This window comes from Sorex araneus, chromosome 6 (genome assembly GCF_027595985.1).
Source record: "Sorex araneus isolate mSorAra2 chromosome 6, mSorAra2.pri, whole genome shotgun sequence".
Lineage (NCBI taxonomy): Eukaryota > Metazoa > Chordata > Mammalia > Eulipotyphla > Soricidae > Sorex > Sorex araneus.
The window spans coordinates 144,723,642-144,745,796 of NC_073307.1; the positions used below are offsets into that span (position 1 = coordinate 144,723,642).

The 22,155-nt window shown below is 47.0% G+C and overlaps 1 protein-coding gene across 2 annotated transcripts in view; it reads left to right on the forward strand.

Annotated features, from left to right (window-relative positions):
• The window catches only part of TTC17 (tetratricopeptide repeat domain 17), a 114,618-nt gene that overhangs the window by 24,876 nt on the left and 67,587 nt on the right, over positions 1 to 22,155 (forward strand). For both annotated transcript variants that reach the window (XM_055141427.1, XM_055141428.1), the window contains 13 exons: positions 634 to 803; positions 2,817 to 2,928; positions 3,198 to 3,329; positions 4,941 to 5,050; positions 5,611 to 5,755; positions 6,549 to 6,688; positions 8,471 to 8,631; positions 11,033 to 11,145; positions 13,538 to 13,684; positions 16,033 to 16,148; positions 16,302 to 16,467; positions 17,785 to 17,862; positions 18,000 to 18,224. In XM_055141427.1, the coding sequence (XP_054997402.1) occupies positions 634 to 803; positions 2,817 to 2,928; positions 3,198 to 3,329; positions 4,941 to 5,050; positions 5,611 to 5,755; positions 6,549 to 6,688; positions 8,471 to 8,631; positions 11,033 to 11,145; positions 13,538 to 13,684; positions 16,033 to 16,148; positions 16,302 to 16,467; positions 17,785 to 17,862; positions 18,000 to 18,224 (1,815 nt within the window). The remainder of the gene's footprint in view (positions 1 to 633; positions 804 to 2,816; positions 2,929 to 3,197; positions 3,330 to 4,940; positions 5,051 to 5,610; positions 5,756 to 6,548; positions 6,689 to 8,470; positions 8,632 to 11,032; positions 11,146 to 13,537; positions 13,685 to 16,032; positions 16,149 to 16,301; positions 16,468 to 17,784; positions 17,863 to 17,999; positions 18,225 to 22,155) is intronic.

Below are 22,155 nucleotides of genomic sequence, written 5' to 3' on the forward strand. Positions count from 1 at the left end.
ATTTCCATATGCTGGTTTTGCTTAGTAGCTAGTACTATCAGCTCTTTGGGGGAAGGAAGCCGCATCCAGTGGTGCTCAGGGTTTGCTTTGGGTTTCCCAGGCAGAGATCCCTCCTCGTGCTGCTGGGGGATCATCTGCCGTGTGAGGGTCAAACCAGGTCCAGCCTCATCCCGTACGGGATGCCAGGGATGGAACCTGGGTAGGCCCAGTGCAAGGCGAGCGTCCTTCCCACTATCCTGTCTCTCCGCCCCTGTGTCCATAGTCACTGCAGCAGCACTTATGTCCACCTATACTGAGGGTAATTATTTGGAGCCCTTGTCTTCTGTTATAGAGGATTCTTTCTTTTGTTATCCGTGGTGTCTTGGTTTGGTTTTTTTTTTTTTTTTGGTTTGTTTTTTTTTTTTTTTGCTTTTTGGGTCACACCCGGCGATGCACAGGGGTTACTCCTGGCTCTGCACTCAGGAATCACTCCTGGCGGTGCTCAGGGGACCATATGGGATGCTGGGATTCGAACCCGGGTCGGCCGCGTGCAAGGCAAACGCCCTACCCGCTGTGCTATCGCTCCAGCCCTATCCGTGGTGTCTTGATCTAGAAATATTAGGGAAATAAACATGTTCTTTAATTTTCTTTCAGAAGCAGTTGGTTGCTCAAAAGATTCACATAGAAGAGAATGAAGACAGAGATACGGGACTGGAGCAGAGACACAATAAGGAGGATCCAGACTGCATCAAGGCCAAGGTGCCCTTAGGAGACCTGGACCTGTATGACGGCACGTACATAACTCTGGAGAGCAAAGACATCAGGTGAAGAGACGCTTTCCAAGCGCGAACTCTGGCTTTTCCCCCAGACCTTTCTCGGATTGCTAAGAAAGCGTTCCTCTAGTGATAGCAGACTTTCCGATACATACTCTGTCTAGGGGTCAGGAGATAGTACAGTGGGTAGCGCTTGCCTTGCTAGTGGCTGGCCCAGGTTCAATCCCAGCACCCCAGATAATTCCTCGACCACCTCTGGGAGGGATCCTGAGCACAGTCGGGTGTGATCCAGAAGCCAACAGCAACAAAACAGCTCTACAAATATATACTGTGTGTAGAATTCTTACAAATTTGTTGAAAGAAATACTGTAGTTGAACATCGGCGCTGTTGTGACAACATGACTACAGTAGTGTCAACATTTATGCTTTTGGTGTACAATGATTTCGTGCTTCCACCACCATCGAAATGTCAAAAGCCTTCCACCTCTGTCTGAGTGTCACTTGTTATCTTCCCCATCTCCTCCCACCTCACCGCTCTACCTGATAGTAACTGTAACTGTGGTTACAGTTCCGTTGTCAGAACCCAAGGGTTTGTCATCATTGGCCTTTTTTTAAATTTTATTATCATAAAGTTGTTCACAATAATTAATGACATTCAGTATTTCAACACCAATCCCACCACCATTACACCTTCCCACCACCAGTATTTCGAAGTTTCCTGCCACCATTCAAGTCTGCTCCACAGGCAGATGCTAGATAATTTATTCTGAATTGCTTGTTATGAATAGTACAGGATGTCCGTAAGGTTCTCTCTCACAGCGATTCAACAACAACAATAAAATATACATATATACATACACACACACATGTATGTATATATATGACATACCGTGCAGCCGCAGAAGCAGCCTCGCTCTCCTGGGATCATAAAAATTTAAATAATTATGGTCCAGAGCCATCCCTACAGCGAGCTGCAGCTGGTTCTGAGATTCATATGTGAGTCTTATCATTGGCCATTGTCCTTTTCCTTTCTGTATGTATAATTTTTAACATACCATGTATGACTAGTGTCATCCAGCATTTGGCTCCCTTCCTCTGACTTATTTTGCTAAGCATGACCTCCTCTTGTTACATCCATGTTGTAACAAAAGGCTAGGTATCATCTTTTCTTAAAGCTCTATATTTAATACATATTATATGTATGTAATTTATATTCTTTATGTGTATATACATTGATGTTTTTATCTGCTCATCTGTCAGCCATTTGGGCTGCTGCTTGGTCTTGGCCATTATGAATAGCACTACAGTGAACAAGCGTAGATGTCCAGATATCTCTTTGAATTAATGTGTTTTTGTGTTCTTGGGATAGACACCACAGAATAGAATTGCTAAATCAGATGGGAGTTCTAGTTCTGACTTTTTTTTTTTTTTTTTTGGCTTGGGAAAGGGTTTAGGCCATACCTGGTGGTGCTTAATCCTGGCTTTGTGCTCAGGAATCACTCCTGGCAGTGCTTGGGGGGACCATGTATTTTGAAAAGTCTCCGTACTGTTTTCAGAGAGCCTGACCCAGCAGACGGTCCCCCTGACAGTGAGTGCGGGTTCCCCACCAGCACTGGCTGTTTCCAGGCTTTCATACATGCCCATTCTCACTCTTACCAGGCAATTGATCATTGCCCTAAAAAAAAAAAAAAAAAAAATGGGGGTAGGAGGGTCCAGATCTTAATGTTCTGTGACGTCACAACCATTTTCTTCTGGTTTTATTGGTTTGGGGCCACACCTGTCTGTGCTCAGGAATCACTCCTGTTGGACTCAGGGGACTTGATGGGGTGCCAGGTTGGCCACGTGCCAGGCAAGTAACTAGAGCTCCGGCCCCTACCAGCTTCCACTTAACTCTTGATCTTTCTCTAAAGTGAACTCCCCACGCTGTTCCCTCTGGCGATAGCTGAGAAAGGTACAAGTGTCCATCGGTCTTGGTGGTAAGGTTGAGGTGCTGTAGCGTAGGTCAGGGAAGTAGTCGACCTTCCTGTACCGGTCATTCACTCATTGCTTGCTTCTCGCTCTTAGCCCTGAAGACTACATAGACACAGAGTCTCCTGTGCCTCCAGATCCCGAGCAGCCCGACTGCACTAAAATCCTAGAGCTGCCATACAGTATACATGCCTTTCAGCACCTGAGAGTAAGTAGGAAACCGTGAGAGACTGTGTTTTCCTCCTAGTCTCTTGCTTCTAAATGTTCTTTTTTCTTTCTTCTGTCTTCCAGCATTTTTACAAATTTGCAAACAACTGTTTTAAAACTCTTGCTGACTAATGCAAAGTAAATATACACGTAAATATATGTAATACGTGAAATAAATGTTGCCCAGTTACTTACCATCTTTTATGACTGGATATCTTTCTCTGTTTGTTTGTTTGTTTGTTTGTTTTTTGTTTCCCCCCCCCCCTTTAGGGCGTACAAGAAAGAGTGAATCTTTCTGCACCTTTATTACCTAAAGAAGATCCAATCTTCACGTATTTATCTAAACGATTAGGAAGGAGTATAGACGACATAGGTCACCTCATTCACGAAGGTTTACAGAAGGTAAGTCACGGTGACTTTCAGAGCCAGGGACTGTGTAAAGTAGATCTCTTAGGCTCGCTCTTGAGCACGTGGCTCGCTCTCCCTTGAACAAAGTGTCTCACTTTGTTGTTCTGCCTGTTTCCACTCTGGAGGGCCCCGTGTTCTTTCTTGAACACACATTTCTCCCTGTCCCTCCCCTCACATCTTTCTAAGTAAGTTTCAATAAAAACGATCTTGCTTCACCAAAATAAATGAAACAGAAAGTCAGTCTATTTTTTTCTTTCTGAAAATACCTACCTGTTTCTGTCACCGGAATGATTCATAATTATGATTTATGATTATATTCTTATAAACTAAGTCGTCCAAAGCTTAGGAAAAGCATCATCAACCCAGTCATCCTTCCCAGGAAGGGCTACTAACAAGTTTCCCACAAATGCCTTCATGAGGACCAGATAGAGAGGTTAGGGGGTGAAATGCCTGCCCGGTGTGTGGCCCACCGGTTTGATCCCAGGACCCTGTGTTCTCTGTGCACAGAGCCAGGAATAGCCCCTGAGCACTGCTGGCTGCTGCCCAAAGCACCCTCTCCCAAATTATAAACTATTTCACAGAAAAAAAAACAAACTATAGTTTAATATAAGTAGCAGGGTTGGGAAGGGTGGTGTGTATTGTTTTTTGGTTTTTTTTTTGGGGGGGGGGTTTGCTTTTTGGGTCACACCCGGCAATGCACAGAGGTTACTCCTGGCTCTGCACTCAGGAATCACCCCTGGTGGTGCTCAGGGGACCATATGGAATGCTGGGAATCGAACCCGGGTCAGCCGTGTGCAAAGCAAACGCCCTACCCGCTGTGCTATTGCTCCAGCCCCGATTTTTTTTTTTAATATGCTAAACCCAGTACTGCTTGAGGCCCTGCCTTGCTGGCTCCTAGGTTATATATTTTTCATAGGAAAGAAAATGTCTTTGGTATATTTTAGAATCTTTGGTATAATTTTTGCCATCCATAATCACTGTTGTTTGAACAAGCACAAGAATCACCAGCAATAGTAATACCTTGTGATTTTCCTTTAAGGTAACATCCACTTAAAAATTAATTAACTAATTAATTAATTAAAAATTGGGGGCTAGAGAGAGAGTGAAGGATTAAGCACTTGCCTGGCAGGCTGGTGCCATCAGCACCACCAGGGGTCACTCCTGAGCACTCCTAGGCCCGGAATAGCGCCTTAGCCTTGTGGTCCCAAAAAATTAATTTTTTTTTTTCTTTTTGGGTCACACCCGGCGATGCACAGGGGTTACTCCTGGCTCTGCACTCAGGAATTAATCCGGGCGGTGCTCAGGGGACCTATGGGATGCTGAGATTCGAACCCGGGTTGGCCGCGTGCAAGGCAAACACCATAAATGACAATGAGATAAAGAGATCGGGGAATTCTGGAACTGGACCCAAGAATTTAAAAACATCCTTCTGGGTAGCAAAGGGACTTCAGAGTCAGATTCTGCCCTGCTGTGTCAAAGGAGCACCACGAGCTGCCCCCGGGTGTCTGAGCAGCATCACAGCCAGGTGCCATTCTGACTTTTATGTACCAGAAGGACAGTGCCTTTCCTGTGCTTGATTGTCCTTTTGTCTGTTAAAACCTCTAGAACTCTTCCTCCTGGGTTCTGTATAACATGGCTTCCTTTTATTGGAGAATCAAGAATGAGCCATACCAGGTCGTGGAATGTGCCATGCGAGCTCTTCACTTCTCATCCAGGTAAGCCTCCCCACCCCAGCACTGCCCCCACACCGGACCCCCTGACGTGCCGCATAACAGCCTGTAAGACGCAGCACTGAGTTATACTTTCTCCGTTATCCCCGTGCAAGGATATTCTGCCGTCATAAAACATGCCAGATGTCAAAGTGTTCAAAGGGATATAATTCCACAGGACGCTTATACTTTCCAGTAAGGGGGGTGGGGGGGAATAGATAATACAGATTCTCCCTGATTTACTTGAAACTTGGAATGTAAGTCCCGTCCCTGGAGAAATTATTATAAATATTTTAAAATCAGATGGAAGCCAGAATTGCTTTTTAAAATCATCAAGTGTGTGCCACCTGTCATTTTTGCTGCGAGCCGTGTCGTGCTGAGGTTGAATAAGTGCCATCCTCAGCAGTGTGGAAATGAGGCCGTGGGATTCTTCTCCCTCTCCCCTTCTGGGAGGCTGCTCGGTCGTTTTCCTGAGCCAGTGACTCGGAAAGTCCTCTCCCCGGTACGGGGCGTGTGTCGCCATCTCGGAGCCCGAGCCGCCCCCTCTCCCTCCCCTCCCCTCCCAGGCACAATAAAGACATCGCCCTGGTGAACCTGGCCAACGTGCTGCACCGAGCGCATTTCTCTGCCGATGCTGCCGTCGTGGTCCACGCGGCTCTGGACGACAGCGACTTCTTCACCAGCTATTATACGCTGGGCAACATCTACGCGGTGAGTGCAGTGCTTGTTGTCCGGAGCCAGGCTGGCTGCTGCTCCGTCCGTTCTCTCTCCCACCCTCCCTCCTCGCCCCTCTCGCTCTCTCTTTCTCTCTCCTCCCTTCCTCCCTCATGCCTTCTTCTCCCTCCCCCCCCCGCCTCCTTCCTTCCCTCTCTCCACCCCTCTCGCTCTCTCTTTCTCTCCTCCCTTCCTCCCTCATGCCTTCTTCCTTCCCTCTCTCCTCGCCCCTCTCGCTCTCTCTTTCTCTCTCCTCCCTTCCTCTCTCATGCCTTCTTCTCCCTCCCCCCCCCGCCTCCTTCCTTCCCTCTCTCCTCACCCCTCTCGCTCTCTCTTTTCTCTCTCCTCCCTTCCTCCCTCATGCCTTCTTCTCCTCCCCGCCTCCTTCCTTTCCCTCCCTCTCCCTTTTTTCTCATTTCTTTCACGGCAGGGCAAAACCCAAAATATGCCTTCCCCCTTCCTCTTTTGTTTCAAACAAGGAAAAGGGAATAGAAATGAAGAAATGAGGAGGAAAATAAAGCCCCCTACAAAGTAATCTGAGATGATTGACTGAGCTTCCCGACACAAAGAGGAAAAGGAATCACTAATTCCCCTGAGCGCAGTGCTACGTCTCCTGAGAGCCCACTCTGGGGCTGCAGGGCCTCCGGCGAGGCTGGCCGGCCGATAACGTGCCCTCTCGTGGGAAACGGGGGCTTTCCGGCAGAGTGAGCGCTTGGCGAGAGGTCCCGGGTTTGGACGGGTGTGATGCTAACGCCCTCCTCCCTCTGTGTGTCTGGTTTTGTCTCTTCAGATGCTTGGGGAGTATAACCACTCGGTGCTCTGCTATGACCACGCCTTGCAGGCCAAACCAGGATTCGAGCAGGCTATAAAGAGGAAGCATGCAGTCTTATGTCAGCAAAAGCTCGAGCAGAAACTAGAGGCTCAACATAGGTAATTGGGTGAGAATTTTCCCCCAGAGTTCGAGACCTGTGGGGCCTTAGACTCAGTCTGTGCAGGACGGTGGTGGTTTTCATTTGTTCGCCCGGATCCCGACCGTGACCCTGACCCTACTTTTAGTCCTCTCCCTTTCCTCCAGACCAGGGGGCATAGCACCCGTCAGTGGTGGCGTAGCGGGATCCCCGTAAGGGCGTTGTTTTTGGTAAACACCGCTGTTGCGGTCTTTCACATGTGACTCATGAAACTGCAGAGAGAGCAGAGGTGCAGCCGAGTACTGGGGAGACTCCACTGCTTGCATTGTTACTTCCGTAAAAGCCCAGGAGTAAAATCACTTGCCTGTGCTGTATTTGCTCTTTCTCCCCTTTTGGTCTGTCATGTCTGTTAAATGATATTAAGAGATATTATTCGTCCCACAGTTAAATCAGACTTAAGTTTTAGTACAGTAATGGCATTGTTATACTTATATATCTAATGTATATAATTTATGTATCCCTCATATATATCTACATATATATATGAGATCTCACAAATAATTAGACCACCGAAGAAATTTCATATAGCTCAGAAGTGAATCTCTTACAGATTAGTCTCAATGTTTTAAGTCTTTTTTGATCATTAGAGATTCAAAACGACGTTTGGAATTCCTTAAACTTTGGTGTTTGCTTGTTTTCCAGTTTTTTGATTGCATAATGTGGAAGGAATGGCAGCTTACATGTTTATGCCTAGTTCCTGTCATACCTGATTCAAACTTGCTTCTTCTGATATTATGTTCTTAATCATCCACTGGTTTTCTTATACTGTCTGTATAAGAACTAAATGTAACTAAAGTCCATAAATCATGGCAGTAGGTAACAAAAGTCTTTGTGACTGAACATAATCAAATTTAACAAATTGATAATTAGTAGAGAACATTCCTTTCTAAGCAAAGTTTGTGTATTTTTTTTCAATCCTATAAACCAAAGAGCTAAAGTGTGAGAGCAAGGCAATTTGTCCCTCACTCTTTTGTTTGTTTTTGCTTGGGGCCCACACCCAGTGGAGCTCAGGGCTTAGTCCTGACTCTGCACTCAGGGATCATTCCTGATGGTGTTCAGAGGATCATGTGGTACCGCAGATTGAGCCCGAGCCTGCTGCATGCAAGGCAGGCTTACCTTACCTGCTGTCCTACATCTCCAGTCCCGTGTCCCTCACTCTCAATCTTGCCTTCAGGCAGAATCAAAAGGAAAAGATGAAAAAGGAAGATTCTAGAAAGACTTGGAGTGCCAGTGAAACTACTGCCAACTTTGAGGAGAGAAGTGGTTAAATATGTAAAGCTGTGTAGTATGGGATTATGTGTGTACCTTTGACATCAGAAAGCCCAACACGCCCATCCATGTCAAGGTAGTCAGAGTTGAGTGTGGAGACTGGTACAGTGGGCAGGACGTTTGCTGTCCACGGGGCTTACCCAGGTTCCATCTCTGGCACCTCGTATGGTCCCCTGAGCACTATCAGGAGTAATCCCTCAGCACAAAGCTAAAAATGAGCCCTCAGCACTGTCAAGTGAGGCCCAAAAGGGAAAGAAAATTCTATTTAAGTGGAGAATTTCATGTCATATTTTCACTCCCAACTTTTGATAAAATAAGTCGTTAGCCTCTTCGTTCTCAAACTTGGTGGTACAATGTTAAAAAGAAAAAATACATCTAGCAATTATTGGTGAGAACTAGGAAATACACACCTGTAAGTGGTTTTAAAAATGAGTTTGAAAGCTCTGTAACTCTCTCCTGGTATTAAAAAATTAAGATCCCTCCAGCGAACGCTGAACGAGTTGAAAGAGTATCAGAAGCAGCATGACCACTACCTGAGGCAGCAGGAGATCCTAGAGAAACACAAGCTGATCCAGGAGGAGCAAATCTTAAGAAACATCATCCACGAGACCCAGATGGCAAAAGAGGCGCAATTAGGTACGTAAGTCGTATGTCTCCAATCAAATGAAGCCGTGCATCCCGTAACGCACACTTCTCGCGTGCTTCTCCCAAAACGCACGCCACCAGGAGGTGGTATAAGTTGTGCTTAACGCTTCTCTCCTTGGTAAAACCTGGAGCCGTCACAGCGTACCGGCAGCCCCGGGTGTCTGGATTCAATTCCTATTTCAAAGTAAACACCTGATCTTTTCGGCCCCAGGGGTCTTGACAGTCCTTTTCCCTTCAGTGGCCCCACTGGCGGGCTCTCCTGCATTTTTCTGCTTATCCTGGAAATCTTGTGGAAATGCAGATTGTGATTCAGGGGCTCTGAGTGTCTGACCTGAACAGCTTTCCAGTAAGCGCCCACCGGTCACTGTCCCCACTGGCCTGAGCTGAGAACACACAGGGAGTCCACGGTCCTTACTCACGGCCCTTTCCCACAGCCCTGGCCGGCTAAATGCCTTCCCCCCCAACCCGTGCTCCCTTGGCAGCAAATGCTTTTTTTTTTTTTTTTTAAATTTTACTTTAGTCTGGGTTCGGAATCTACACCCAGTGGCGCCCAGGCTCTGCTCCTGCATTGCTCCTCGCTGTGCTCGGGACATGGTGCAGTGAGGGGACCAGAACAGGGATCCGTGGCTTTTCGCCAAGTGAGATTTCAGACGAGAGTTTGTTTCAAAAATGCGTTTTGTTTCTGTTTTGTTTATTTGGTGTGCTGGGGGACAGCTAGTCAGGGTTGCTCCCTGAGGTGCCCAGAAAGCCACCTGGTACCAGAGATCCAACCTGGGCCTCCCACATCCAAAGCACCTGCTCGTGTCCTTGGAGCCATCGACCGGGCCCAGCCTCGGGAATCCATAGCCCGCACCAGTGGGTTACAGGACTGCGTGTATGTGCGGTGTTTTTGGCTTTTGAATCAAGCAGGTTTTATTAAAATCTCACGTCTCTATGACCCCATTAGAGTCGCTGATCTGGAGGAGCTGGTTGGCAGGAGACATTTCATCTGGTCCTAGCCAGAACATTCCATCTCTGGTGAAGCCTTCAGTTGTTAAATCTTCGACATTTTGTCACCAGAGAGTAAATTAGGAAATTCTCTTAAATTACACTCTTCTCACTTGACAACTACTTTGGTCTGGAAATCCTTTTAACCTTTGAATTTTAACTGTGATCGGTTCCAGGCTATCAAGCAAATTTTCCTTGCTGAGTGTGTAGCTTATTTCTCAGTTCATGGGATTCTTTATTGCTCAGTCTGTGCTGAAGGCAACCAGAGCTCTTAAATACACACATGAAACAGAATTATTGTACATAGATAGCAAATCCCTGCCAGATAATATAACCCGAGTCTCTTGAAAAGGATGTAACGGGGCCAGATTGCTAACAGCTACATGACCTGGAGTTCATGTTCTGCCTTCAGACAGCCCTGGTTTAGTATCTGGCACAGTATGGTCCCCTGGGTGCCGCCACAAGAAGTGACCCCTGACTGCTGAGTGCGGAGTAGCCCCAAGTACCTCTGGGTATGCCCCCCAAAATAAGAAAGAACCAAAGGTGTAGCCAGTAGATTTTCCTGTCATCAAATGTCATTGCCAGAGGATTTCTTGGTGATGATCTAGTAACCCCTTAGTTCTGTAGATGGAGACATTGCGGGTTCTCTGCGGTGCTCAGGGCTACTCCCAGCTCTGTGCTCCGGGTCGCTCTGGGCAGTGCTTGGGGGTCCACATGGTGTCAGAGAACAAACCTGGGCCTCCGGCAGGCGGAGCATCTCCTCCACCATCTTTAGGCTGTCTCTTCAGCCTGGGGGGTCTTCAGAGTGGTCTGCTGTAATTGTTAGCACGTGTTCCCCCATCTAAACTCTCCCTGTAAAAGTACTTCGCCAGGCTCGGAAGTACACAGGGTTGAAACTAAAGGACTTATAACAAGAGCCAGGAAGACTGCTCCATAGCTGGAAGCCTGCCTCATGAGCGGCTGGAGAGAACAGCTGAAATAGAGAAGGGATCACTAAGAAAATGATGGCTGGAGGGATCAGTCAGAATGGGAGATGCATGCTGAAAGTAGATAAAGGACCAAACATGATGGCCTCTCAGTTTCTGTGTTGCAAGCCATAATGCCCAAAAGTAGAGAGAGAGCATGGAGAATATTGTCTGCCATGGAGGCAGGGGGAGGGTGGGAAAGAGGGGGTATACCCGGGATATTGGTGGTGGGAAATGTGCACTGGCGGAGGGATGGGTGTTTGATCATTGTGAGATTGTAACTCAAACATGAAAGCTTGTAACTATCTCACAGTGATTCAATAAAATTTTTTTTAAATATAAAAAAGAATTTGTTAAAGAAAGAAATGACTTAACACTCAGAAAATCCATTCGGCACTGCTGATCATCCTCATCTGTGTAGTTTTCCTTTCTTACTCCAGGGAATCATCAGATTTGCCGCCTGGTCAACCAGCAACACAGCCTGCATTGCCAGTGGGACCAGCCCGTGCGCTACCACCGCGGCGATATCTTTGAGAACGTTGACTATGTCCAGGTGCTTGTCTCGGTCTCTGCAAGTCCTTAGGAGCTTCCACATGCCTGAGAATGACAGCACTTCCTCCTGGGGGCCCTCAGAAACTGGACCCCTAAAATGTTTGATTGTCATTTAAGGATGTTTTTCATGAAGTCCAGTTTTGTAGCAAAGACTCAGTCCACGAATGCCATTTCTGTGTCCCAAAGTAATACCTTTTGTGTATTTCCATATGTATTTGATTCCTTCATCAAAAGCCCAAATAAAAGAATTGGGCTTTTATTTCTATTTAACACAAAATTTCTGACTCCCTTCTTAATTTACTAGAGTAGGACATCTCATTTAAAATTCAGGAAAGAGTAGCCATGCTCTTTCCTGAAGTCACCGGTCTAATTACATTGCTGTAGCTGCAGACACGAACAAAGCGATTATTACCAACAGAAGCATAGGTTCAGAACTATTGCTAGGTGCATATTTTTCTTCTCTTTCTGTTGTGTGTGTGTATGTATAACTTGTGCATTACCTATGCCAGATATATCCATACACTCACATGATTCTAACCTAGATGATTGGGGGGAATCATATACAAATTACACACATACATGCACAGAGAGAGAAAATGAGGAAGGATCCCAAGTGGGATATAACTGATGCTGCCTGAGCACAGCAGGGACCCAGGCACCACCCACAGGCACACTGCAAAGGACAGCATTTGTCCTGTCACTTCAGGAAGCCATCACGACCTCAATCATGAATACAGACATTTCCAGCGTAGAGCCGTTTCAGTAGTTAAGAGATTATAATTCTTTCTGTAGGAGGACAAATCAGGATAAAATGCAACTCTTTAATCTGGAAAAACACAGGCTACTCTGAAAAAGAGACGAGAAGCAAAAATCAGGGGCCAGAGAGTAGTACGGTGGGTAAGACTCTTGCCTTGCGTGAGGTCAATTCTTGATTCCCTGGAACTTTGTAAGGTTCCCCCAGGGGTCACTGCTGAGCACAGAGTCAGGAGTTGCTCTTAAGCAATTGGTTGTGGCCCAACACCACCCACACCCCCAGCCCATAAAATGAAGGAAAGAAGGGACCAAATAAATAATTCTACTGACCGGAGGACATATTTTGCATGCAGAAAGCCTGGGGTCGACTCCTGGCATCAAATGATCCTCGGATCTCTGTTGAACATGGTCTCAAAGACAGCAAAGGAAAGAAGTGAAAATCAAAGGGTCTGTTTATCGGGAGTGGTCAGAGACCAAAGGCTTCCTCTGATCTTTGTGAGCCAGCTCTTGAGTGGTTTATAAGAGGAGTACAGGAAGGCCAGGCCCAAGGAGTATAACTCCCTGCCTGATGTCCAAGCGTGTTCAGGGGGAGACAGGGAATGTATGGAAATGACACAGACTAAAACTCAGTGAGCATTTGGACATCATGGTGGTCCCAGACAGGATTATTTGAAAAGCTGTGCTGTACCAGTGTAGCTTCCCTTTATAATACAAATTATATAGTATTTATATACTATATAGTAATTATATGCTAGCATTACATAGTATAATTATAATTTGTACATAGTGGGAAAAATATTCCTATTCACAAAGACAGAGCTACAGATTCATCATGCATTGTTTTCTCCTGTCCTTCCTTCCCTCATCCAATCCTGGTTCCATTTTCCTTAGCTAACAAGGCTTTGGGAATATGCAAAACCTGTGCTATCTAGTGAGAATATCAAATGTTCTTTTACTGTGGTTTGGTAGAAGCCTATGCCTGTTTGTGTTCATACATCTTCTCTTTCATTCTTCTAAAGCTTTTCTTTGGAACATGATTATGATCATAACATTAAACCTTTAAGAACATTCTTAAATTCTGTTGCTCTTACCCACAACACCTGGATTTTGTAGAGTAGAAATAATTTTAGTCTAGGTAGGGGAGGGGAATAGTGAACCAAATCAACTAACTATCATTGTTGGTGAAGCAGGATCATTTGTACTGAAACTTACTTAGAAAGATGTGAAGAGAGAGAAAGAGAGAAGTACACGTTCAGGAGAGACCACAGGTTTCTTCGGAGCGGAAATAGGCACCTAAGAAAATAGACAAGCAAGTGATAATCCAGGCGTGTTCAAGAGAGAACACGGCCTTGAAGCGCGAACTCAACTGATTCTCAAACGTAAGAGAGACCAAGTCACAGAAAAGAAGAACGGGACCAGGAAATGACCTGTATGCCATTGCTCTCGTCCTACGGCGGCATGTTGATTTGGCAATTGCTAACCAAGCAAGAGCTGTCAGAGTCTAGTGTTTGAAGTGAGATCAGACTATTTGCTCACTGATGAGCTTTCTGATTTCCTGTCACTAATGCTGACCGTTTGGAGCAACTCCTTATTTGGAGCAACTCCTCTTCTGTTTGTAACTTGAACTTTTCCTTTCCTAGTTTGGTGAGGATTCGTCAACCTCCAGTATGATGTCTGTGAACTTTGATGTTCAGGCCAATCAGAGTGACGTCAGTGACTTGGCCAAGGCTTCCCCTGTAGCCCATTCCGTTCTCTGGATCTGGGGCCGGGACTCTGACGCATACAGGGTGAGTTAATGGAGGATGATGACACCGTCGCAAATGGACAAGCGCTCTTAAAGCAGTGCCCTTCAGCCTCTGATTAATCTGACTCCTCTCATTGTTCACCTTTTATTCAGCAAGCTCTTAATAAGCTCCAGTTAAGTAGAAGGCCTCCCATTAGGTTAGGGAAGTAAGACCTAGGGTCTCCCTTTTTTATTTTCTCCCCCAGTCGAGTGGAGCTGATAGACACCCTGATTTCAGTGTGGGACTTGAAGCGCTGAGTATAATTATCAGCCCTGGTGACTCTAACCCTGCACTAAGTGAATGCTTTCGGATACTTCACTTACTTGATCAGCGTTTTTCTTTGCATATCTGCTGCGTGCCAGACTGGAGAGAACTTATAAGCTCCTCATTCTCCTGAAGCTTACATTCTAGTGGAAGATGGAAATAAGAAGTGCATAAATTGAATCTTCCGGGCCAGCTAAGAAATAATTGTATGTTGGTCAATGAATAGGAGGACAAAGACTACATTTTATTGTGATTAAATTTCCATAGTGTATCAGGCTTTTATTCTGGCATAGCTACCAAGTTTTGAGTTTTTTGGTTTGGGGCCACACCCAACATTGCTTGGTGCTTACTCCTGACTATGCTCGGGAATCATTCCTGGCGGGGCTTAAGGGACCATATGCAGTATTGGGGGGTGAACCCAGGTCAGACCCGAGTGCAAGGTAAGTTCTTCACCCAAGCAAGGGCTGTATTCTTCAGTCCATAGATTTCATTTTAAATTTGTTAACTTTGGGGAAGTAAGTTAAGTAAGGCTCTGATACTTAGTGCTTATCGCTGTAGCACTGTCATCCCGTTGCTCATCGATTTGCTTGAGCAGGCACCAGTAACGGCGGCCCCATTATGAGACTTGTTGTTACTGTGTTTGGCATATCTGAATACACCACGGGTAGCTTGCCAGGCTCTGCCATGCGGGCGAGATACTCTCGGTAGCTTGCCCGGCTCTCTGAGAGGGACAGAGGAATTGAAGAAGGTCGGTCGTGTGCAAGGCAGACACCCGACCCACTGTGCTATCGCTCCAACCACTGACTGCTTATACTTAAGATAAAGAATATTTTGTAAATCAAGAAGCAGTTGGGGCCAGAGAGAGAGAACTCAAAGTGCTGCTTTACATGAGGGAAGCTCAGGTTCTGCCTGGTCCCCCAAGCAGAGCCAAAAACAACCCTTGAGCACAGAACCAGGAGTAGCCCCCTGTACTGCAACATGTGGCCCAAAACAAAAAGAAGCAGTTGTTAAGCTTAGCCTTTCTCAGAGAAAGAATTGTAGCTCTTTCCAATACAAATCAGATTGCCCCCTTAACATTGGCTCAAACAAAAGAAAATTTGCCTCCTACTGTAGGAAGTCTGCTCTAAGACAGACTTTTGGATTGGTCGAGTCGTTGCCCTATTGTTATTTTTTCCCTTTTTAATTTTCAGGCCACACCCAGTGGCACTTGATGGCAGCTCCAGGCCTGCTCTAGGGACCATGTGGTACTAAGGATGGAACCCAGTTCTTCCACATACAAACCTAGCACCTCAGCCATCTCCCTGCCCAACCTTTTTTTTTTAAAAAAAAAATTTGATTACACTGACATACCACATAACATGCTTACAGTTATATTAATGCTTATGCTTTGGGTGCCAGAGTTACTGCACCCCCATCACTGCTAAAGGCCCATGCCCCCACCCCTGTCCTTAGGTGAGAGGTGCGTTTCTCCCTTTTCCTCCCGGCCCGGTGCTATTTTCAGCTTAAGGCTTGTCTTCTCCGAGGCCAGCAGGTGACGGCCAGCCGCGCCGGGAGCCGCGTGGTTTACAGTCCTGCTGCAGATAGTTTCCTGCATTACACTTGGGCACCACTCGGCACCCCTCCATCATAGTCACCGCCCCTCGCTGCCCTGTCCCCCAGCCCCCTCGGGCGGTGTGTTTCCTACTGACTCCCAGTTCTTGGTTTCCTCTGTTGCCTCTGGGCATTCATTATTCCCCGTTCTGTTTCCTGACACTCCACAGATGAGAGAGGTCACTCTGTACGGGTCTCTCTCCCTCTGACTAAGTTCACTCAGCCTGATACTCTCCAGGTCCCTCCGTGTAGCAGCAAGCTGCATGACTTGATCGTTCCGGAGGCCGAGCCTATAGCCTTGTATGTGTGTACCATCGTTTCTTTAGCCAGTCATCTCTACCCAAGACACTTGGGTTGTCCTCCAGACGTTGCCTGTTGCAGAGAGTGCTGCAAGGAACATAGGGGTGTCTGGGTAGATTCGTGTCTTCCAGAAGTTCAGTTATTCCGTTGACATATTTACCCCAGAGACTCGGAGGACACTTTTGTTTCTTTCTTAGGACAAACAGCATATTCTGTGGCCTAAAAGGACAGACTGTGCAGAGAGCTTCCCGAGCGTCCCGGCCAGCGGGGAATTGCCAACCTACTTTCTACCTCCAGAAAACAAAGGACTCAGGCAAGTGCTGATGGGTTTGGCAAGCCCTTGATTCTGCATGGTGGTCTCCTGGCGGTCTTGTGACGCCAGGCCCGGACTTGACGGGTTTAGGCTTTGCTCTTGATGTCGCCCAGACCCTGGAAAATTGACTGCTGTTCCTTTTTCTTGTACCAGGATCCACGAACTCCACAGTGACGATTATTCTTCCGAAGAAGTCGCCCCAAACCCCGACTGTTCCGTAACTGACTTCAAAAAAAGCCACCCTCTGTCCTACTTAGTCAAAGAACTAGAGGTTCGCTTGGATCTGAAAGCCAAAATGCCAGATGACCATGCCCGCAAAGTAAGGCTCCCTTAGGCTGGTGCTCATTGCCGTCCGTTCCGGGGGAATCTTGAAGCGCCTCACAGGTGGAACAGAGCCTTGGCGGGAGGCAGCTGTGGTCGCGCTTTGCGTCTCTGAAGCTGCAGGATCGGGTGAGGGCACTCAGAAGCCAGTCGTGCTCGTGGGCGAGTGCCGGGAAAGTGCTGGTTGAGTTTCCGGGCCACGCAGAACCCCCCGAGCACGGCACTGCTTCCCCAGCAGAGACCTTTTGTGCCACCTCCCCCGAGCCGCCGGAAGTTGGAGTAGGTGGACAGGGGAAAGAGACTCTTTCCTCAGGGGCCACGCTGTGGCCTTCCATAACATCCGTAGAAATCTGCGAATTTGGTAACTGCTTTGCAGACCTTAGGCATAAGCTCTGTCAAATGATGTCTATCACATCATTCTGGCAATCTATGTATCATCAGAAATGTTTTGTTACGCGTATTGTCGGTAGCACACCATAGACACAAGGGGGGGTGAATTATCTTTGTACAGAGGAAAAGAGATCATCAGGATGACCTCCTTTTAAGCTTAATCTCGAAGTCCTCTCGACATTCAGAAGGCACCGGCTGGGGCAGGGAGGCAGGGCCAGGATTAGGGTGCATGCCTTGATCGTTTCCAGACCCGGTTTCAGCCCCAGGACCCTGTTGCCTCGAGAGTTGCCAGATGTAGCCCTGGAGACCCCCCAGGCATTGCCAGGGTCGCTTTAGTGGTCCCCGGCACCATAGGGGCCTCGTTGCAGTCCATTCTTGGGCCCTGAACTTCCCGCCCAGTTGGCTCAGTATCTGACAGTTGTCACCTCCCCCCGCCCAACGCCCCCTCCCCAGACCCCGAAGCAAAAACAGCATTGACTGAGAGCAAAATAAATCCCAAAATACCAGGCCCCGTTCGGAAAGACAAAGATACTGTTGCCCCATGATCCCTACCTTAAGCTTGCTTCTAATTTATCAAAGTGCTTTCCCGGTGTTTTTCCTCCGAGCTGGATTTCACTAGAGCAGGCGTTACGTGCTGCTGTCTTCTGAGCTATTTCTGAGGGGGCTCTGGGTTCTTGGATTGCCTCAGTGGGGGTTGGCAGGCTGCCTGATTATATATGGGGGTATCTGTGTCTGAACTTGTGAGGTAGAAAGACTCTAGGACAGGTCACCACCGGTTGGCATGTTGGTGCCCTCACAGTAAATAACGGGTCTGGTCAAAGGAGCTGTTCCGGAAGAGCTCAAATACTGTTGCTTGTCGGCGTTCTTTTCAGATGTCTTCCCTGCTGACTTTCAATTGAGTCTGTCTTCATTTTGATGTTTTCAGATTTTGCTTGCCCGTATTAATAATTACACTATCCCAGAAGAAGAAATTGGGTCTTTCCTATTTCATGCTATTAACAAGGTAAGTCGCCTGCCTCAGTCACCTGCTCTTGAATCGGCGTAATTTAAAGTGGAATGTCCGGCTTTGAAAAATCTGATTGAGAGTAGGCAGTCTGGATTCTCACAGTAACGGGAGTATCGGGCCGTGTTTCACTCCAGCCAAACGCCCCTATCTGGCTGATCCTCAACGAGGCCGGGCTCTACTGGAGAGCGGTGGGGAACAGCACCTTCGCCCTCGCGTGTCTGCAGAGAGCTTTGAATCTGGCTCCACTTCAGTATCAGGACATTCCTCTCGTCAACCTGGCCAACCTCCTGATTCACTACGGCCTGCATCTTGATGCCACCAAACTGCTGCTTCAAGCCTTGACCGTCAATAGCTCAGAGGTAAGAGGGGGATGGTTTCCATAAAAAACTTCACAGGGGCTGGGGCTGGAGCAATAGCACAGCAGGTAGGGCATTTGCCTTGCACGAGGCCGACCCAGGTTTCCAGCATCCCATTCCTGAGCCCCACAAGGGGTGATTCCTGAGTGCAGAGCCAGTAGTACCCTGTGCATCACCAAGTGTGACTCCCCCACCAAAAAAAAAACCTTTACAGGGGCCCCAGCTGAGCAGTGCTCAGCCCCACCAGACATTGAGCCGACAGGACTGCCCACATGCCGGCCCCAGTTCCGCCACTCGAGTTAAAGTCCCGGGCCCAGAGATGAAATCATCTGTTTCTTTGTAACTCCAGACGCTGAGGAAGGAGATTCAGTTCCACGGGTGTGAGGAATGTTTGAAATCCTCAAACATTTCTGATTTGAGACAGAGCGGGACGGGGGAGGGTGGATGAAAAGAGAAGAGAAAGGATGGTAGAACACAGTCCTTAAGGAGGATTTGTCCTTGACTTCTTCAGCAGTGGCCTGTTTATCCCCAAAGCCAGTGACAGTGTCTTGCCCGTCCACAGAGATGTCACAGCTCAGCGCCAACAAGGCTTCTTGGGACTGGCTATCCTGGCCCATACTCTGGCTTAAATTCAGAGTCCATTTGGTGGCTTTTCCCTTTGCTGGCGAATGGGTCACACCCGCTGGCTTTCAGGAGACCCTCTTGGCTCTGCGTGCAGGGGGTCACTCCACCTGGGGCTCAGGGAATCATGCAGTCTTGGGGCTCAAAGGCTTTCACATACTGGGCATGCATTCAGCCCATTGAGTGAGCGCTCCGTTCTCCGTGACTTGAATTTCTCTAGAGGAGATGTAGGCATTCTTGTGTTCTGTTTTCAGAGTGAAATTTGCATATCTTAAGAGAATAAAAGAGTTTGTCTTATTTTATTTTTGATGATTTTTCATTTTAAATGAGTAAAAATTATGGTTACTTTTTTTTTTCTTTAGAAAATTAAATAAGAATGATAGCGCTGCTAAAAATACACTGGCACTTTTTTTTCTGCCAGTCTGAAACATCTGGTTCTTACTATCTCCTACTCATCACAGTAGGAATGCCGCTTAATATCAGGCTGCTTTACAACTTAAATTCATAGAGAACGCTATACTAGCCAAATCAGAGCCCAGTTTATAGCAGGGGTGGGAAGCTTCCGGCCTGGGGCTAGATAAAGCCTATGAAATCCTGTAGTCTGGCCCACGTTCGTGATGGGGTAGACATGGCTGCTCTCCATAGGCTGCCCTGGGCCTTTCTGCCTGTATCAGTAACCAGGGATGTCGCAAATATCCAATGGCCCTTGGCAGAAGAATGGCTCCCCTCCCCTGGTTTAAAGGTTGTTTTGATAAAAATAGATAACGTGATCAGTATTCCCCGAACTTCTCCCATGGAAGACCAAGCATGGACTACACCACTGCCTTGAAGTTACTGATTTTATTTCAGAGTTTCTAACATAGCACATTTGTCTTTCACATTTTAACATCTCTGAAATACGGATGCATGTTGCAGTGCAATTACTAGTGAAATGAAACTAAAAAGTTGGTTAGATTACTCTTCCCCCAACCTAAGTGTTTAGAAGTTTTCTATCCAAAAGTACCTTTGGAAGAGGTGTGCACGGTTGGTCTAGGTTGATTTGGGGTATCCCACGGTTAACTTGTATTTCTCTTTTCTTTGTGGGGCGGGTGTGCTCGGGACCATACCCAGTGATATTCTGGGGCTTTTCCTGGCTCTGGTCAAGAGTGACCCCTGGCGGTATTCAGGGGCCCATGTGTGCTACCGGGGTTGAATTGGCATTGGCAGGGTGCAAGGTGAGGGCCTTAACCCTTACCTCAGTCTTCCCCAAAACTAAGTTTTCAATGTATGAAAGAAAATATTGTCTGTTAAAGAGTTTGCTTTGAAATAGAAAATTTCGCAAGTAGGTTTCAAACAGGAATTTACAATCTCTGTTTGCCAACAAAGTGCATCAGATAGTTACTGAATACGTAACCTGTCCTCAGATGGGGACAGGTGCCAGCCGTGATGTGGGAGGAAGTGGCCCCCAGCTGGCTGGCTTCTCCTGAGTCCCTGTCTGTGCCAGCAGTCACAGCAGTCGGGTCAAGGCAAGGGGAAAGGGCGCCTTCCTAAAGGGGCTGCCTTTCTCTGTGTGAAAGTTATTCTGAAATTTCAGTTGTCAAAAACTGGTATTGCGGGTGTTTGCCTTGCATGCAGCATACCCAGGTTTGATTCCCCAGCACCCCATATTGTCCCCCTGAGCACCAGGAGGGTAATTCCTGAGTGCAGAGCCAAGAGTAATTCCTGAGCACTGCTGAGTGTGGCCCAGAAACAAACAAGAAAAACCCAAAACTGTGGTATTGCAACAAGAATAAAAGTAAGTGCAGACCAGAGTAGATGCGCGAAACATAAACCTCTGTTGGCAACCCCCTACGTCCGTCAGCATTTGGAAGTATTTCCTTGAAAGCTTAACTGCTGTGCTAACACTTCAGAGTTGCCACTGTCCTGTGTTGGTGACCTGCGGAACATTTTATTTTAAAATGTTTCTTACTGGGGCGGGGAGATAGCATAGGGTGAAGGTTCATGCCTTGCATGAGGCTCACCGCCCCCCGCTTTCTAATTCCCATCACCACAAATTGGCCCTGGAGTACCACTAGGGGTCAGTTCTAAGCACAGAACCAGGAGTGGCCCAAACCTTGCCCTCCCACCCAAAAAAAAAAAGTTTATTATGGTATAACTCTCATCCTAGTCATCAGTTTAAATGGTTGCCGAAAGGTTTGATGAATTGAAATATCCTGACTCCTCCGTTGGGTGCTTAAGTTGCTGATAGCACTTTACTATTATCCATAATGGTTTTCTGCTTCGTGCCTTTTCCGTATTCTAGATATTTTATTTGGAAAGTGTTCTAGCAGTAGAATTACTAAGTCAATAAAAGAATGACTCTTTTGATGGCCTCAATGCAAAATGCCAGACAGTCTACCAAAAGCCAGTGTACATTGCCATTACTGCCATAATCATTTCACTTGTATTTTCACCAGACAGGAGCGATCTAACAACTGAAACCACTGCTCATATTTACTGAAACTCAGAAAGCTTGGATTTGAACTTAGATGGACCGCCAAGCTTTCAGTCATGCCACACTGCGAGTCTTTTTTTAAAATTTATTGAACCACAGTAAGATACACAATTATATAATGTTCTAACACCCATCCCTTCTCCAATGTACATTTCCTACCACCAATGTCCCCAGTTTCCCTCCTGCGCCTCAACCCGCCTGCCTCTGTGGCAGACACTTTCCCCCCCTCCCTCCCTCTCAACCACTCTCTCCCTCCCTCATTTTGCCCTTTCTCCTTCTCTTCCTCTCTCCCTCCTCCTCTGCAGTTTGGGATGCATTGCAATTCTTGCTAACTCCCAGTCACACTGAATACTTTCTTATCTTGGGCAGGGGGGGGGAAATTGTATATATATAATATATATTGTATGTATATATAATTAAGTGGGCTGGAGCGATAGCACAGCGGTTGGGCGTTCACCTTTCATGCGACCGACCCATGTTCGATTCCTCCGCCCCTCTCGGAGAGCCCGGCAAGCTACTGAGAGTATCGAGCCCTCTCGGCAGAGCCTGGCAAGCTACCCGTGGCATATTGGATATGCCAAAAACAGTAACAATAAGTCTCTCCGTGAGAGACATTACTGGTGCCTGCTTTAACAAATTGATGAGCAATGAGATGTCAGTGACAGTGATATAATATATATACACAATATTATATGTGTATATACTATTGGGCCCAGAGCAGTAGTATAGCAGGTAGGGCGCTTGCCTTCCACACCACCCCATATGGTTCCCTGAGTTCCACCAGACGTGAACCCTAAGCACAGAGCCAGGAGTTAGTCCTGACCATCACTGGGTGTCACC